Here is an 18,872-nt window from a genome sequence, read left to right on the forward strand (position 1 = left end):
CGGGATTGCGATCGTGAGCAGTGCCGCTCTGCGGTGCCGACATAGAGTGGTCTCATCAAGGCCAGGTTGCCTACCAATTGTATGATCCTCACCGGCGGTGCCGGAGGTTGAGGCAGGGCAGACTCTGTCATCGCGATCACCTCCCTTGCCGTGGAAAATGTCTCTGGCTTGGAGGGAATAGTGAGCTCAACCATGGTTCTCACCGGGGAGCTTTCAGGTGTAGGTTCCAGGCGGTCTGATCTAGCTGGGTGCTCTGGCTGTGGTGCAGGTGGTATGGAAGCAGCGGGAGTCTTGTGTCTCTTCACCCGCAGGGAGAGAGAACGGTGCTGAGCAGACGCCGGTGCTGGCGATGGTAGGTGCCGAGAGGTCTTAGCAGTAGCGGTGCGATCCAGTGCCCAAGAAGTGCTTCTGCCAGTGGATTGTCCAGTGCTCGGTGCCGAGGGCGGAGGAATAAGAGCTGCCTCCATCAGGAGCTGTTTGAGACAAAAGTCCCGCTCTTTTTTCGTCCTCAGCTTGAAGGCCTTGCAGACTCGGCACTTATCAGTGAGGAGGGATTCCCTGAGGCACGTAAGGCAGGAGTCAGGAGTCGTGGGGATCTCCTGTTGGCATTGGCTTGTGACAGGCCAAGAACAGTTTGAAACCTGGTGAACCGGACATTGGCCCCGGCACCGCGTGCGGGGAAGGGGCTAATCCCCAAACCCCTCTTAACTATATACACTAACAATGTTATAAAAACGAATAAGAATTAACTGCAATTACAGAAATTTCAACTATATACACAAGAAAAACGAGAGAACTAGAGTAGCTAGGGAAGTGGAGATCAGCGAAGCCGTGCTTCACTGTTTCAACGACCGACATGGGCGGTAAGAAGGAACTGAAGGGCTGTTGGGTCGACAGGGGTATATATCCGGCGCCACGGTGGTGCCACTCTAGGGGGCGACCCAGCTGACCCACCGACTGTTGCTAGGGTAAAAATCTTCTGACGAACGTGCATGTGGCACACACACACCTAATTAGAATCGACATGGGCAAGCACTCGAAGAAGGATGAATTCAAACTGAAACAGGTACAGAGAAGGGCTATTTGGATGATCTGAGGAAAAGAAAACCTGTCTTATGAAAGGAGACTCAAAGAGCTTGGCTTGTTTAGCTTAACCAAAAGAAGGCTATGGGGAGATATGATTGCTCTCTATATCAGAGGAATAAATACCACGGAGGGAGAGTAATTATTTAAGCTCAGTACCAATGTGGACACAAGAACAAATGGATATAAACTGGCCATCAGGAAGTTTAGACTTGAAATGAGACGAAGGTTTCTAACCATGGGAGGAATGAAGTTCCAGAACAGCCTTCCAAGGGGAGCAGTGGGGCAAAAGACATATCTGACTTCAAGACTAAGCTTGATAAGTTTATGGAGGCAATGGTATAATGGGATAGCCTAATTTTGGCAATTACCTGTGTTTGACTATTAGCGGTAAATATGCCCAATGGCTGTGATGGGATATTAGATGAGGTGGAATCTGAGTTACTACAGAGAATTCTTTCCTGGGTGTCTGGTTGGTGAGTCTTGCCCACATGCTCAGGGTTTAGTTGACGGCCATATTTGGAGTCAGGAAGGAATTTTCATCCAGAGCAGATTGGCAGAAGTCCTGGGAGGGGTTTCGCCTTCCTCTGCAGCGTGGGGCACTGAAAGATTCTCTGAACCTTGAAGTCTTTAAACCATGATTTGAGGACTTGAATGGCTCAGACATAGGCTTGATACAGGAGTGGGTCGGTGAGATTCTGTGGCCTGCGTTGTGCAGGTGGTCAGACTAGATTATCATAAAGGTCACTTCTGACCTTAAAGCCTATGATTCTATGCTTTATCAGGCTTACAATGAGGTTTTGAGCATGAGAACAATAGTGTTTGAACCAGGGTAGGGTGTGGATCCATGATACAACTTTGGTCCTTAATATCATCCTTCACTATGCTGAGGATGAACTTTATAGGTACCACTTTTGCACTTCAGTGTGTGGAACTGGAAGTCCCAGATCCTTAGTCACATGCTCTCCAGGACTGGCTCTTTTTGTAGAGGCAGATACCTACAAGGCCAGGTGTTTATGCTGAATTAGACTCAGTCTTTGCATATTCACAGTGAACAGCAACTTCGCTTAGGTTAGGCTCCAGTCACAGACTGACATCTGTGCTGGGACGTAGTTGGTCTTTTCAGACCTTTCAATCTCAGAGCTGAGGCTGCTTTCCCAGCAACTAAATTTCCCTGCATTTTGGAAATGGGAGGTTTTGCTGCTGATGCTTCCTATAACAACACTGCTTGGAAGCATTTTTGATGTTCCTTTTTGGCCCTTGCGAAGCTGCTGCATATGGAGCAATAAAACAGCACGGGATCTCTCCTGTTGTCTAGTCAAACAACGCACATGTGCATTCAAAGCAGGAAAAACAGCAGAGCAAGTTTACCTCTTGAAACCTAGCTCCATTGTCTTTGGTTCTCACGTATTAGAAATCAAGGACCTATATCATTTTTACTCAAAACACAATAAAAGGAATTATGAAAAATAAAGAATTAACATCCAACTAAAGTATGAAGGTTGCAGTACTGAGAAGGATTCATTTTCATGAATCCATGTCCAAGGACTTTGTGAAGTTCCTGGTGGCTGTGGTTAGAAGGAACTGAGGCAGTGAACACACTACACTGCCTATTTTACTCCCATCCTCTGAACGTTCCAAGCAGAAAGAAGAGAGACGGGGATCACAAGAGCATTCTATCAGGCATTGCTATCGATAGGTTCCACTGCTCCAAGATTCACACCTTTGGGATGCGCTGGAAACGTATGTGCAGAGGCACTCCAAGAATCTGGGCTTTTTGGAAAGCGCAAAGCAACAACTCGCCTAATTAGAGCTTCTGTTGATCACAAATGTGTTACAAATTCTGTGATTTCTGGTTTTTGGAAAAACTCAGGGCTGGTTTAAAGAAGAATCTACACCACACTAATCCTCCTACTTCTTTTACAGAGGGTGAATTAAGGAAACATCCTTATGCTTCCACTTTGGAACACTGCTTCTGGGGGACAAACAGCAGGCACCAGAATGGCAGTTTTAAACTTCTAGTTAAATTCATTTAAAAACCCAACCCCTTTGAAATATCTATGACTTAACGTTACACTATTTTTGTGTGAGGGAGTTGTGTATGCACCTGAAGGCAAAAGTTCAGATCTCAGCATTTGAAAATATAAATGTATACCCACAAATACCTGTCCAACACACTAATTTAACTGGCTTTCAAACAACATATTTTCAATCTTTAGTTGGAAAGTTTACCACTCCTTTAAGAGAATTTAATCTCTGGCAATGGTAGTGGCAGAATTTCTTACCACAAAAGGACATCGCCAATGGGCATGGTAGACGTTCAAGCTTCAAAAGGTTAAAAGTAGGGCTATCAATTAATTGCAGTTAACTTGCGCAATTAATTCAAAAAAATTAATCATACTGCTAAACAATACCAATAGAAATTTATTAAATATTTTGGATTTTTTTCTACATTTCCAAATATATTGATTTCAATTACAACACAGAATACAAAGTGTACACTGCTCACTTTATATTACATTTATTTATATTACAAGTATTTTATTACAAATATTTGCACTGTAAAAAATGATAAACAAAATGAATAGTATTTTTCAATTCATCTCATACAGGTACTGTAGAGCACTCTCTTTATCATGGAAGTGCAACGTGCAAATGTAGGATTTTTTGTTACATAACCGCACCATCGTTCCAGAGGACATGCTTCCATGCTGCTGATGCTTGTTAAAAAAAAGTGTTAATTAAATTTGTGACTGAATTCCTTGGGGGAGAATTGTGTATCCTGCTCTGTTTTACCCGCATTCTGCCATGTATTTCATGTAATAGCAGTCTTGCATAATGACATAGCACATGTTCACTTTAAGAACACTTTCATTGCAAAGATACCAATATGAAATTTCTAATGATAGCTATAGCACTCTACCTACTGTCCTCTGAAGCTATGGCCAAAGCATGAATGAAGAGGCATATGAATGTTTAGAGCATCTGGCACGTAAATATCTTGTGACACCAGTTATTACAGTGCCATGCGAATGCCTGTTCTCACTTTCAGGTAATGTAATTAAGAAGTGAGCATTATCTCCATAAATGTAAACAAACTTGTTTCTCTTAGTGATTGGCTGAACAATAAGTAGGACTGAGTATACTTGTAGACTCTAAAGTTCTATATTGTTTTGTTTTTGAATGCAGGGGGGTTTTGTACATAATTCTATATTTTAAGTTCAACTTTCATGATAGATTGCACTGCAGTACTTATATTAGGTGAACTGAAAATTTTTTTTTACAGTGCAAATATTTGTAATAAAAAATGTAAAGTGAGCACTGTACACTTTGTATTCTGTATCAATATATTTGAAAAGGTAGAAAACATCCAAAAACATTTAAATGAATTGCATTCTATTAACAACAACGTGATTAAGTTTTTAATCGCATGACAGCCCTAGTTAAAACTTATATGAATAAAGGCTTCTCACAAAGACTGTAATTTTAACCATCATGTACTAACTCCATTGTGACTACAATTTGTCAAATAATTAGTGATCTAGTCTGGGGAGTCCATATCAATCTGAAGTTATTTATGTTCTGCTTAAATTATTCCAAAAATTTCGGTGAGTTAGTTTCAGTATCTCAACTATATCAAATGCTGAAAAATGAATAATATATCAATTTGGACAGCAAGATATAAGGAAATCTCTTACGCTCCTCTCCATTGAGCGGCTCCTCCAACAGAAGACTATTCATACATTCCCAGTCCTTCAAGAGTTCTGTTGCACAGTCCCACATGCTGTCCACAAGATAAGCAGCATGCTCATGTAACTAAAAAAAGAATACATTAGTTATATTCTCCAGCCAATGAAAAAGATAGTTTTTAACTTTGTAGCACATTAATCCAGAGATCTCAACACTGTTACAGCAAACATGAAATAGTGACTTTTAAAGTACAAACATTCTTACCAACTTCCTCTTTGGTTTATATTTTAACATTTTCAATTTGCTGAGTTACTAACAGTTATTTGGACAGAATTTGAAGCAGCAGAAAGCAAACTTTCTGAGTTGTCTGAATCCAAACCTTTTATGTGAGAAAACTGTGCCTAATTTTCCCAACTAACAGGTCTGATGCTGCAAGACACTTAGCACTCTTATCTCCCATTCATACAGGAGACATTCAACACCTAGCAAGGCCCAAACTTCTTTGTCCTTGTGACGGGGCAGAGCGGCCTTGCACTGGTACAGCAGAGGTTAACTCTTCCTTCCTAGCAGAGGAAGCCACACCCCAGAAGCTCTGCTGGGCATGCTTCTACTGGAGACCAGATATAAAAGCCTGCAGAACAGCTCAGTCTGGGCTGACCACTGGAAGAGAAGGATGCATGCTGCCTGCTCCTGAGGAGGGACAGCCTGTGCGTCAGGATCCATGAGTCAGTCAAGCTGAGGCACTACCTGGGACCCCGACAGGGGACGTCACAGGGAGAAACAAACCAGAGGACCCCTTCCCCCCCCCCCACCAGATGAACTAGTATTTATGGTGGAAAGTGACCCAGGGGAACTCTAGAGACAGTGTTAGATCTGTGGGGAAGCTAGGCATATTACGGGCAGATCCCTGCCAAGCAAGAGGCAAGGAGAGCTTGCCACTAAAGGGTCCTGGGTCGGGGCTTGGTGGACAGGGCGGTCCCACGTCCCCCCTACCACTCACCTCTGAACGATGAGGGATCTTATGTGGACTCTGGCCACCAGGCCGCGCTACCCCACTCACAAATGGGTTTATATGGACTCTGGCCTCTAGGCCACGCTACCCCGCTCGGAAGGGGGTTACTATGGACTCTGGCCGCTAGGCCACGATACCCCGCTCGGAAGGGGGTTTATATGGACTATGACCGTTAGGTCGCACTACCACGCCAGAATCTTTTCAACCCATACCTGGATCCCCCTGACATGTGGATCCTGTCTTGCAGAGCCTGCTGCCCACACAGAGGGGCAGGGCCATGGGGTGTTTCTGGGGCTGGCCATGTCCTTGTGCTATGTCAGGGTTGGATGCAGCCTCACCACTGCGCCCCCGCCCCACCACCACCAACCGGCAGACGCTGCCAGTGATCCTCAGGTGGCCTGTGTTCCCCAATGCCATGCTGTAGCCTCCACATTTATTTGCAGAATTTATTTATTTTTTGGCGCAGAATGCCCTCAGGAGTTTTTTTTATATTTACCTCTCTCTCATGTGGTTTTAAGTGACTGGCTGTCTATTCCATTAAACGGGTTCCTGTACTCTGCAGATCTTCAGTGATATACTACACTATAAAGAATAAAGTCTAGTTTCCCAGAGTAATGATTTAAAACAGGAAACCAGTATGGATATGTAATACATAAGAGCAGGAAAGAATGGAACTCTCTCTTAGGGTACGTCTATACTACCTGCTGAATCAGCAGGCAGCGATTGAGCCAGCGGGGGTCGATTTATTACGTCTAGTCTAGACGCGATAAATCAAGTCCCAAGTGCTCTCCCGTAGACTCCTGTACTCCACCGCTGCGAAAGGTGCAGGCAGAGTCACAGGGGAATGGCAGCAGTTGACTCACTGCAGTGAAGACACCGCGGTGAGTAGGTGTAAGTAAGTCAACTTCAGCTACGTTATTCACATAGTTGAAGTGTCATAACTTAGATCGATTCTATGCCCCACCAGTGTAGACCAGGCCTTAGTCACAGTGATAAAACGGATAATTTGAAACTCAACTTACTTCACTTTCCAAAAAGAAAAATACCAAAGTCTTCACAAGGTTAGCATTTGGACCTTGTCTCCCTCTCCTTTTAAGCAGTCCATCATCTTCAGGCTCTCTGCGACTGAAAAGCCTAAGAAAATAAAATATTTTTAACATAAAATATTTTCTCTTTGAAGGAAATAATAAATGCTATACTGAAATAGACTAACAGTATTAGTATCCTGTTTCCAACAGTAACAAGTGCTGAATATTTCAAATGAAGATGTAAACTGCTCCTCTTGAGGTCCCTTCTAGTTCTATGATTCGAGCTCCGAGAGGCAGCTTTGTAAGTTTCAGGAATTGATAGAGCTGCCTTTCCATTAGTATCATGCAGGATTTAGGCCTTAAATCCCAGAAAAGCTTAAGCAAGTGATTAACTACGCATTTGAGTTGTCCAACTTTAAACACTCATTTCAGTGGCACTAATGAAGTGTTTATAGCTCAGCAAGCACATAAGTCTACAGGACTGAGGCTGAAATCTTAATAACACTGATACTCCACATAGATCATTGCAGGTCTGCATAACAAAATTATCCATTTTTATAATCTCTTATAAATGGCCTAAATTTCTCAAATAATGTAGGTGTCTTACAAAAGGACTTTGCACAATTCCAAGTAATTATTATTTATTATTGTAATATCATACTGCTTGAGAGCCCCGACCATGGATCATAACCCCATTGTCCTAAGAGCTGTACAAAAACTGTACAAAAAGACAGATCCTATCCCAAAGAGTTTACAATCTCAGTAACTATGTAATAGTTACACAGTAAGTTTGATAAGTAAAAGGACAGAGCCCTTCTATATCTATCTTATGCAATCTGCCATCGTCAGAAGATTAGCTGAAGCAACAGCCACTAGAAATACACACTACAGAGAAATAGCATTATCGCAAAAGGGTAAGTTTGGTAAGGACAAAAACTTGGGTATGGACCAAATTCAAATCCCATAGACTTGTAGATTTACCCAATTGGTGGACACAGATTTATCAGACTCTTCATGAACTCTTTTACTGAAAGATGATGAGAAAAATGAAAGTTTACAGAAGCAAGCTAAACCGCAATGGCTGCCAGATGTACCAAGACAGCAGACAATCCAAAATAATCTGGATCAGTCATGTAAGAAAATGTAATACCAATACACATCCTAGTCCATTCCTTAAAACATCTCCACTTCTAAGTGTAATATATGCAACATTTTACATGGCATTCATGAGAACAGGGTGTATTCTTTGCATAATTTAGCTGGGATGGCCACATATTAAGCAAGAAAACTATGAGCTACTTATGCAAGTGTATGTTCTATGTACATGCTACATTACACAGAAAAGGTATTTTAAGAATTCTCTAAAACATTTCACACGAGACAGGTTTACAATTTGTAGGGTCTTGCCAGACTACCTGCAGTCTCCAGATTCCCAAACAACAGCCAGCACCAGGACTAAAGCTTCTGAGCCTGGGTTGTGACTTTTTTTTTTTTTTTAAATGCAGATCTCACTACAAGTTATTCATGCCTTTGTATTTTAACACCTACTTCCTTACTCACATTTCCCTTTTCCTAGCTAGAAGGTAAATATCCATTATATCAGTGCTTTTTTAGATAGTCCACACAATAAAAAGGTAATCAATTAACATTAAGTATATTGCTCCTCACTTTTTATAAAGAAACTCCCCTGCAGCTACTGCTACTGGCCGGTGAGCCGAGTAAACCAGATGATAGACATTTTCACAGTCTTCTGCAGTCAGAACTTCTTCACTACTCCTAGGAAGAGACAGTAAAAAAATACAGACAAAAAATTTACTTCTATCATTAGACAGGAAAAAAGGGAAGAGTCAAAAGAAAGCCTTGTCTCTAAAATATCCTCAATCCTTTAAAACACAAACAAACAAACCCAACAAGTGAATAGTCATTCTTCATGTAGGATACAGCACTGCTAAAATACTAGTCTAATTTGTTGGGCAACCCTTTGTTTTGCCTACATGTGCCATGCTTTTAAAATCAACAGGGTACTGAAACTATCACTTCACAAACAAAATCAAGTCAAGCCTGTCTCCAGTTACATACTCTATAGAAAGCTAGTTTTTCTGTTTCATGTCATCTCATCTTGTTATCGATAAGAACACGGTTAGCTACTAGAGTTAAGATTTTCAACTCATTCTAGGGGACTCCTATCTTCCAATAAAATTAATCAAGATTGTTTCTAAATAGCCTATAGTAATGGTTAACTTCACCCTAAGATTTTAGTGTCATGTATACATTTCACCTATAGCATTTAGTTTAGAAAAATACCTTAATCTGATACCATACTAGTCCTAACCAGAGAATCTCTTTGAAATAAACTGTCCACTGATTGTCAGAAAAGTTCTCAAGATATAAAAATGTTCTGTTTTTAAAATAGAATTCCACAAACTTACACTACATTTACTAAAACATATCCAAGACACAGTATGTTGTGACCTAAGAGTCAATTTAGTTCAATTATTGCCTTCTATCAGACACATCCCATCTGCAGTATATCTTTTTAGTTCAGCTCTCTTATGAAAACTTCAAATTGAAATGAGTGTCGTAATATTTCTAGCATTTAAATGTGTAAATTGGGTAAAGGTTGGGATGATATCCTCGCTGGAAATATCATTGCTGACTATTTCTAAAATACATCCTTGTGCTAGAGTAAGATGGACAAACTTCTCTCAGACTCTGTATGGAGGCATCTGACTTACACAAAGATTTTTTAACATTCTTGTACTTATTGTTGATCAGAAATACATATATACTTACTGTAAAACAAGAGTAAGTAATTTTATTGCTTGGACTGCAACATCATATTCTTTGTCAAGAGTCATAGACACAATTCTATCCTAAGAACAAAAAGGAAACTATTTTCAAAGCAGCACAAAGTAAAACAGAACAATTTTAAAAAAGTTTAAAGTCGGTTTTCTTGAAAATATCAAACTATACGTACCTTGAATCGACTGGTGAAGAGTTCCAATTTGGAATTAAGCTCTTTATTATAGTAAAGTCCTTGCAAAGCAGTAAGACATTTGAGTCTTACCTCCCCTTGCTAAAATAAAGTTAAGAACTGGATTAAAACCAAGTATGTATCTGAAGTGTATTTCATCTTCAAAGCATATATAATTTTCCACTCTAAAATCTGAATTTGTTGAAATAAAATTAAGATCCTGTGGCTCGCATTATCTTGTTTTCCCACATCACTGGCATAATTATCAGCAGCTCTTCTCTTGAGGAACAAACTACCAAAGATTATCATCATGATATTGATGTCATAATTACTTTTTACACTTTCAGGGTGTAAAAAACATTTACAGACTTTGTAACTGTTGTTCTTTGAGATGTGTTGCATATGTCTAGGGCCCTACCAAATTTACAGTCTGTTTTGGTCAATTTCGTGGTTACTGGATTTTAAAAATCGTAAATTTAATGATTTCAGATACTTAAATCTGAAATTTCACGCTACTGAAATCGTCTCTTACTAATCCATTCGAGTTTTTTGAAGGGGTCAAACAAACGTGTGGACAAGGGGGATCCAGTGGACATAGTGTACTTAGATTTCCAGAAAGTCTTTGACAAGGTCCCTCACCAAAGGCTCTTACATAAATTAAGTTGTCATGGGATAAGAGGGAAGGTTCTTTCAGAGACTGAGAACTGGTTAAAAGACAAGTATCAGAGGGGTAGCCGTGTTAGTCTGGATCAGTAAAAGCAGCAAAGAATCCTGTGGCACCTTATAGACTAACTGACGTTTGGAGCTTTCGTGGGTGAATACCCACTTCGTTGGATGCATGTAGTAGAAATTTCCAGGGGCGGGTATATATATGCAAGCAAGAAGCAAGCTAGAGATAAGAGAGTTTAGTTCAGTCAGCGGAGGATGAGGTCCTGTTCTAGCAGTTGAGGTGTGAACTAGGGAGAAAACTGGTTTTGTAGTTGGCAACCCATACACGTCTTTGTTTAATCTGTGAGCTGATGGTGTTCAAATTTGTAGATAAATGAAGCTCGCAGTTGAAGTCTGGTCCTGAAGTTTTTTTCTGCTGCAGTTATGGCCCCTTAAGATCTGCTACTGTGAGTCCCGGGAAGTGAGTGTTCTCTACACGTTTTGTATATTGGCATTCCTGATATCTGATTTGTGTCCATTATTCCTTTTCCGTAGAGACTGTCCAGTTTTGCCGATTGTACATAGCAGAGGGGCATTGCAGGGCATATGATTGGCGTATATTACTTGGTGACGTGCGCGTGAAGATCCGGTGATCGTGTGGCTGTATTGGTTAGGTCTGTGATCTGGTTGTCGCTAGTGTAGAATATGGGCAGAGTTGGCTCGAGGTTTTTGCTGGATTGGTTCTGAGCAAGTTACTATAGGTCGGTGTGGCAGTTACTGTGAGAATATGCTTCAGGTGGGCCAGTGTTGTCTGTGGGCGAGGACTGGCCTGCCACCCAAGCCCTTGAAAACTGTGAGTCATTGTCCAGGATGGGTATGTAGATCGCTTGATGATGCGTTGGAGGAGGTTTTAGCTGGGGGATCGTATGTTGATGGCTGGTGAGTCCTGTTGGTTTCTTTCTTGGTTGTGTCTGCGTTAGGAAGCTTCTGGGTACACTTCTGGCTCTAATTGATCTGTTGCTCCTTAGTGTCGTTTGTGTGGGTACTGTGTTTTCGAGAATGCCTTGGTGGAGATATTGTAGGTTTGGTCTCTGTCTGAGGGTTTATAGCAAGATGGCGGCTGTACTCGTGTTGCCTTAACAATGGATGTGTGGGTGCCTGGTGGGAAGCTGGAGGCATGAAGGTAGGCATAGCGGTCGTAGGTTTTCGGTATAGGTGGTGTTAATGTGACCATCGTCTTATTTCCCTGGTGTCTAGGAGTGGACTCCTGTGATAGTTGGGTCCAGGCTGAGTTGACGTGGGGTGGAAGCTGTTGAAATTGTGGTGGATTTTTCAAGAGTCTCCTTCCACTAGGTCCAGATTATGAAATGGTCATCTGTGCGTAGGCAGAGAAGGAGCATGAGTTTTTCAAGCTTAGGAAGCGTTGTTACAGGTCAGCCATAAAATATATGGATATTTTGGACCGTGGGTGTCCATAGCGGGTGCCACTGATCTGGAGATATATATTGTCATCAAATTTGAAACAGTTGTGTGTGAGGATAAAGGCACAGAGCTCAGCAACCAGTTGTGCTGTGCGATCATCAGCGTACTGTTCTGACAGCTTGTACTCCATCTGTGTGTGGGATGTTTGTGTAGAGAGCCTCTACATCCATGGTGGAGAGCCTCTCATCCAATGCTGTAGAACAGGCCCATCCTCTCCTGATTAACAAACCTCGTTATCTCTAATTGCTTGCATATATACCTGCCCTGGAAATTTCCACTACATGTATCCGACAAGTGGGATATTCCCACGAAAGCTTCATGCTCCAAACGTCTGTTAGTCTATAAGGTGCCCAGGTTTAAATAGGGAACCAGAGGTAGGAATTAATGGTATCTCAGAATGGAGAAGGGTAAATAGTAGTGTTTCCCAAGGGTCAGTCCTAGGACCAATCCTATTCAACTTATTCATAATGATCTGGGAGAAGGGGTAACAGTGAGGTGGCAAATTGACGATCAGACTCCTCAAGATAGTTAAGACCAAGCAGACTGCGAAGACTTCAAAAGATTCTCACAAATACTAAGTGAGCTGTGGGCAACAATGGCAATGATTTAATGTGGATTAAATGTAAAGTAATGCATTGGAAAAAATAACCCAACATTACATACAATATGATGGGGTAATTTAGCTACAACTATCAGGGGAAAGATTGAGTCTCGTGGATAGGTCTAAGATGACACACAGTTGTCAGAGGTGGTCAAAAAGCAAACAGATGTTAGAGAATCATTAAAAGGATAAAGAATAAGAAGATTTAGTATTGCATTATATAAATCGATGGTATGCGCCACATCTTGATACTGCGTACCATGTGGTTGCTCATCTCAAAAGATCACTGGCATTAGAAAAGGTTCAGAGAAGGGCAACTAAAATGATTAGGTTTTTGGAAAGGGTCCATATGAGGAGAAATTAAGAGGCTGGACTTTTTAGCTTGGAAAAGAAGAGAGATAAAAAACGGAGATTATAGGGTATATAAAATCATGGGTGTTATGTGAGAGAAGTAGATACAGGAAAGTTATTTACTTATTTCCAACATAAATACCAATGAACTAGAGGGTCACCAAATGAAATTAACAGATAGCAGGTTTAAAACAAATAAAAGGAAGTTCTTCATACAGCACACAGTCAACCTGTAGAACTCCTTACCTGAGGAGCTTGTGAAAGCTAGGACTATAACAGTGTTTAAAAGAGAACTGGATAAATTCATGGAGGTTAAGTCCATTAATGGCTATTAGCCACTATGGGTAAGGAATGGTGTCCCTAGACTCTGTTTGCAAGAGGGTAGAGATGGATGGCAGAAGAGAGATCACTTGATCATTACCTGTTAGGTTCACTCCCTCTGGGGCACCTGGCATTGGCCACTGTTAGCAGACAGGATACTGGACTAGATGGACTTTTGGTCTGACCCAGTACAGCCGTTCTTATGGAAATGCGCCACGTAGGCAGCAGATGAGGCCTGAGCTCTCGTCGAATCAGCTTTCACTATAGGAGGTGGGGGAACCCCTGCCAGGTCATAACAAGTGCGTATGCACAAGGTGATCCAGCAGGAGATCCGATGGGTGGAGACTGGTCACCCCCTCATACACTCAGCATAAGCAATGAAAAGCTGAGGGGATCTACTGAAAGTCCTGGTTCTATCTAAGTAAAAAGCCAGCGCTCTACAGACATCTAGCATGTGCAAGCGTCTTTCCTCATTGGAGGAATGGGGCTTAGGACAGAGGACTGGGAGGAAGATGTCTTGATCCATGTGGAAAGCCGAGACTACCTTTGACAGAAAAGCCGAGTTTGGGCGGAGCTGGACCGTATCGATATGAAAGACCATATAAGGGGGTTCACCACCTTACACGATAAGTGGGACCACGAACACATGGCCAAAGGCTCAAATGGAGGCCCTGTGAGGCAGGAGAGCACTAGGTTCAGGTCCCAAAGGAAGACTCGGGGTCTAGTGTAAGGAAATGCCTGACCCAGCCCTTTCAAGAACCAGGAGATCATACGGTGTGAAAACACCAAGTGGCCCTGCACTGGGGGCTGGAAAGCCGAAATGGCTGCCAGGTGCACCCTGACCAAAGAGGGCACCAGACCTTCAGTCCTAAGGGACAGGAGATAATTGAGGATGAGCTGGATAGACGCGGACGAGGGGGAAGAACCCCTCTCCCTTGCCCACATGGAGAACCAATACCAATTTGGCCAGGTAGGTTCGATGTGTGGACAGTTTCCTACTCTCGAGCAGGACCTGTCTAATATCCTGAGAACACTTCCTCTCCTCCTCATTCAACCACGGAGCAGCCATGCTGTTAAATGAAGTGCAGCCAGGTTGGGATGGAGGAGACGTCCTTCCTCCTGGGACAGGAGATCCAGTCGGAGCAGCAGCCTGCACCGGGGGGGGGGGGGCGCTAACAGCTACAGGAGGGACCCGTACCAATGTTGACAGGCCTAATCCAGGGCTGTGAGGATAATCCGAGCCCTGTCTGCCTTAACCGTCTGGAGGACCTTGCCTATCAGCGGAAAGGGCGGGAAGGCGTAGAACAGGCGACCCGACCATGGGATTAGGAACGCATCTGATATCACCCCCTTTGCCCTCTCCTGCCCTGGAGCAGAATCGTGGGCATAGGCAATTCTGGATGGTGGTGAATAGATCTACCTGGGGAGTGCCCCATTCTAGGAAGAGCTGCCTGGCCACCTCCCTGTGTAGAGATCACTCGTGTTGTTGGGAGAAGAACCTCCTTAGGTGATCTGCGAGTGCATTGCACCTGCCAGGCAGGTGAAAAGCCCTGAGAAGGATGTTGTGGGCTATACACAACTCCCACAGGAGCTGGGCTTCCTAGCACAAGGCATGGAACGTGTGCCCCCTTGCCTGTTGATATAATACATCACAGTCATATTGTCCGTGAGGACCCTGACCACCTTCCCCCCTGAACTCCCTGACATTTATGCGCAGATGCAATTCCGAGGGCAACCATCTGCCCTGGGTTTTGAAGCTCTCTACGTGAGCTCCCCATCCCAAGTCCGAGGCGTCCGACAACAGATCTAGTGCAGGAGGGGGTTCCCTGAAGGGCATTCCCTGAAGCACATTGCTCGGGAGAGACCACCACTTCAGGTCAGCTACTACATTGGGTGGCAACGTCAGGCCAGGGAATACTGGAAGGCCAGCCAAAGTTGGAGGGGCCTCATCCTGAGCCTGGCATGTCACGCACGGAGGTGCATGCTGCCATATGGCCTAGGATTTGAAGGAACACCCGTGCCGTCGTCATCAGAAAGACCGTGACCAAGGTGACAAGACCTTTGAGCATCTCAAACCTCTCCTGGGGGAGGGAGGCCGTGGCTACCTGGGAGTCTAACAGTGCCCCTATGAAGTGTGTGCGCTGGACTGGGACTAACGTGGATTTCTCTTTGTTCACCACCAGGCCTAGACTCGTGCAGGTACCTAGCAGGACTTCCATCTGCATCTGCACCTGGGACCAAGACTTGCCCTTGAGCAGCCAGTTGTCCAGGTAGGGGAAGATCTGAAGCCCATTCCTCCTGAGGTGGGCTGCCACCACCGCCATGTATTTGGTAAAAACCCTGGGGGCCGTGGAAAGGCCAAAGGGGAGCACTGTAAACTGGTAATGGTCTGTCCCCACCAGAAAGCGGAGGAAGCGCCTGGGACCCTCGAAAATGTGGATATGGAAGTACGCATCCTGGAGATCCAGGGATGCGAACCAATCACCTGGGTCCAGGGACAGAATAATAGAAGTCAGGGACACCATATGGAATTTGCAGTGGACCAGAAACTGGTTGAGATTCCTCAGGTCGAGGACAGGCCTGAGCCCACTGTTTGCCTTTGGGATCAGGATATACCGGGAATAAAATCCTTTGCCCTGGAATTCCTGAGGGACCCTCTCCACTGCACCGAGGGCGAGAATGCACGACACCTCTTGAGATAGAAAGAGGGCGTGCTCCAATTCCCCAGGGACATCCCGGGACGGAGGATGATGTGGTGGGGTTTCATCGAACTGCCGCCTGTACTCGTCAGAGATGGTATTGAGGACCCACTGGTCTGACGTTATACGGGATCAATGCACTCTGAAGGCTGATAAACGCTTGCTAAAAAACAACTTTATTAACTGGGGGGTTTCCTTGGCAACAGGCCAGGTGGCCCCCCATAAAAAGTCAAACACACCTCTTCCCTTGCCTCTTTCCCGTCAAGGGGCTGGGGCGTGGGGCCGAACGGGACTGGCACTGAGACCTGCGCCTCTGGTCCCTAGGCCTCTTAGGCGGAGGTTCGTATCTGCCCCTTATGGGGGGAGCCGAGGGCTACAGCCTGGGTTTGTCCTTGGCTGGCACGACATACAGGCTGAGGGTCTGCAGGGTGATACGGAAGTCTTTCATCCCGTCCAGATGGGTATCCGTTTGGTCCACAAATAACGTTTTGCCGTGGAACAGCAGGTCTTGCATTAGGGACTGGGATTCCACGGAGAGCCTCAACAGCGAAAGCCATGATGCCCATCACATGGAGATAGCCGAGGCCATCGAACGTGCTGTGTTCGAGGCTGCCTGGAGACGCACTTCCACCGTTGCTGCTCCCTCATCAACTAGGGATGCCTTGAACTCCTTCCTGTCCTTCTCTTGAAGGGAAAGCTCAAATTTAGGCACAGACTCCCACAAGTTAAAGTCATACCTGCTCAGGAGTGCCTGATGGTTTGCCACCCTGAGCTGGAAGCTCGCAGAGGAATAAACTTTTTTCCCAAAAAGCGTCCAGCCTCCTCACATCCTTGTCCTTAGGGGTGGGCGTGGGCTGGCCATGTCTTTCATGGTGGTTGACCCACTTCACCACTAGTGAGTTCGGGGCCAGATGAGTGTACAGGTACTCATGCCCCCTCGTTGGCACAAAGTACTTCCGCTCTGCCTTCTTAGAAATGGGCGGCAGAGAGGCAGGGGTTTGCCATTGAGCGACTGAAATGTTGGTTACCCCTTGGTGAAGGGGTACGGCCACACAGCCAGGTGCCGAGGAGGAGAGGACATTAAACAATTTGTCCGACGGTTCCTCCATCTCCTCCGCCTGGAGCTGGAGGCTGGTGGCTACACGCCGGAGAAGCTCCTGATGAACTTTGAAATCCTCCTGAAAAGAAGGAGGCGGTACCGCTATGGAGTCGTGTGGTGCCGACGAGACGACCAGTACCGCCCCTTGGGCATCGGGTGGTGCAGGTAGGTCGCACTCCGTGTCCGTGTCTGGTTGCGGTGCCGGTGGTTCAGCGCCCGAGTACTGCTATCGGTGCCGAGGTGGAGACGCAGGGGGTGCTTGGGATGCCTCAGCCACGGATCGGGGCCTCGGTGGTGCAGGTGCCTGGGGCCACGGTGCCGACTGGCACCGCTGTCCTTGCCATGGTGCACGTTGCCACTGCGCCGGCTGAGGCCTGACCAGGGTTACATGTTCCTGAGGGACGGTGCGGCCTGCGGAAGGACGACTGAGAGCCAAGGCTGAAGTGACAGAGGATCGCACGGTGCCATAGGAGCGGCTCGATCGGTACGTCTATGAAGTGTCAGCCCCGGGATTTAGACCTCGACGACGACGAAACAAAACATCAGACGTGCTGTCTCTGGACTCCTGTCGGCGACCTCGGCCCTGACGCACCGGTGACAGTCGGGAAGCACTTCGAGCATGGCGCACGCTATGGTGAGATCAACATTGCCGATGATGTTGTGACCTACTATCACTACAGCGGGATGAGGAGCGTCAACGCTTTCTGTCTTGGCGCCTGTGGTCCCTGCGTGCCGAGGAAGACTCCAGTAACTCGCTCCCAGGCAACCCTGACAATGGAGTGGGAACCTGACGTGGGCTACGGGAAGGCCCTGCAGATCGAGCAGGGACCTCAACCTCCGACCTGGCTGGTGAGCTCCCGGCAGCAGCTTCCCTTGGGACCACGGCCCCAACTCGCTCAATACTCGCATGACCAGGATGTCTTGCGCTGCCTCTGGCATTTACGGAATCCTCATCATCGGGGAGGCACGCGCTGACCGGGCCAGACTACTCCGCTCCACACATGTTGGAGGTCTGGGTCCCCAGGGGGATTGCAGGCTGCCCAACTCAGGTCCAGCCTCACCCCTGACCTTATCTTGATGCCGCTGGGTCTTGGCTTGCTTCTTGGCCGGGCAGCGGTGATGGCTGGTGGATGGGGCTTTGCTCCACACCGAGGATGCGGTGCCCGGTGCCAGGCCGTGTTGGTGCGGCGGTGCTGGGGCCAGGGCCGACTCCCTAAGCAGGGTCTGGAGTCGGATCTCGTTCGTGTTTAGTCCGCGGCTTGAAGGACTTACAGAATTTGCAGAGCTCACTTATGTGAGTCTCGCCGACACAGCGAAGACACTCAGAGTGTGGATTGCTTCTGGGCACAGAATTGCGACAGGAGTCGCACGACTTGAAGCTTAGGGCTCAGGGCATGCCCCAAGCCAGGCTCCTAACTGGAGAAAACTAGTAACGGACGAAGACTGTACTACTAAGGAAGATACTGCAGCAAAGCTGGAGCAGAAGTTCTGATTACCTTCACTGACAGCAAGAAGGAACACAGTGGGGGGAGCGCGCAGACCCCTTTGTGGCACAATATAGAGGTGCCACTCCAAGGGTCGCAGCGGGGCTCCCCCACTGTGGGTATTACTAAGGGAAAAACTTCAGATACCAGTGCACGTGGCGAGCACGCACACCTACTGTGGAACACACCTGAGCAATCACTCGAAGAACAACCGACAAGCACCAAAAACTAGCTACTTCATTACTAACCACACTCACTACTTACAATATACAGAGTAAAGTCCATGGAAACCTTGTGAATGCAAAAACAGCAGTTCCAATGACCATCTCGGATGGCAAGAAGAGGGAGCAAGAAGTTGTGTGCTTTACTGGCACTAAAGGCATACAGCAGTACAAGGTGT

The 18,872-nt window shown here is 45.6% G+C and overlaps 1 protein-coding gene across 2 annotated transcripts in view; it reads right to left on the bottom strand.

Moving 5' to 3' along the window:
• STAG2 (STAG2 cohesin complex component) overlaps positions 1 to 18,872 on the bottom strand; it is a 195,140-nt gene that overhangs the window by 76,763 nt on the left and 99,505 nt on the right. For both annotated transcript variants that reach the window (XM_032763544.2, XM_075068837.1), the window contains exons 11-15: positions 9,791 to 9,889; positions 9,607 to 9,686; positions 8,482 to 8,589; positions 6,808 to 6,919; positions 4,782 to 4,899 (exon numbers count right to left, since the gene is read on the bottom strand). In XM_032763544.2, the coding sequence (XP_032619435.1) occupies positions 4,782 to 4,899; positions 6,808 to 6,919; positions 8,482 to 8,589; positions 9,607 to 9,686; positions 9,791 to 9,889 (517 nt within the window). The remainder of the gene's footprint in view (positions 1 to 4,781; positions 4,900 to 6,807; positions 6,920 to 8,481; positions 8,590 to 9,606; positions 9,687 to 9,790; positions 9,890 to 18,872) is intronic.

The sequence above is a fragment of the Chelonoidis abingdonii genome, chromosome 8 (genome assembly GCF_003597395.2).
Source record: "Chelonoidis abingdonii isolate Lonesome George chromosome 8, CheloAbing_2.0, whole genome shotgun sequence".
NCBI classification, from domain to species: domain Eukaryota; kingdom Metazoa; phylum Chordata; order Testudines; family Testudinidae; genus Chelonoidis; species Chelonoidis abingdonii.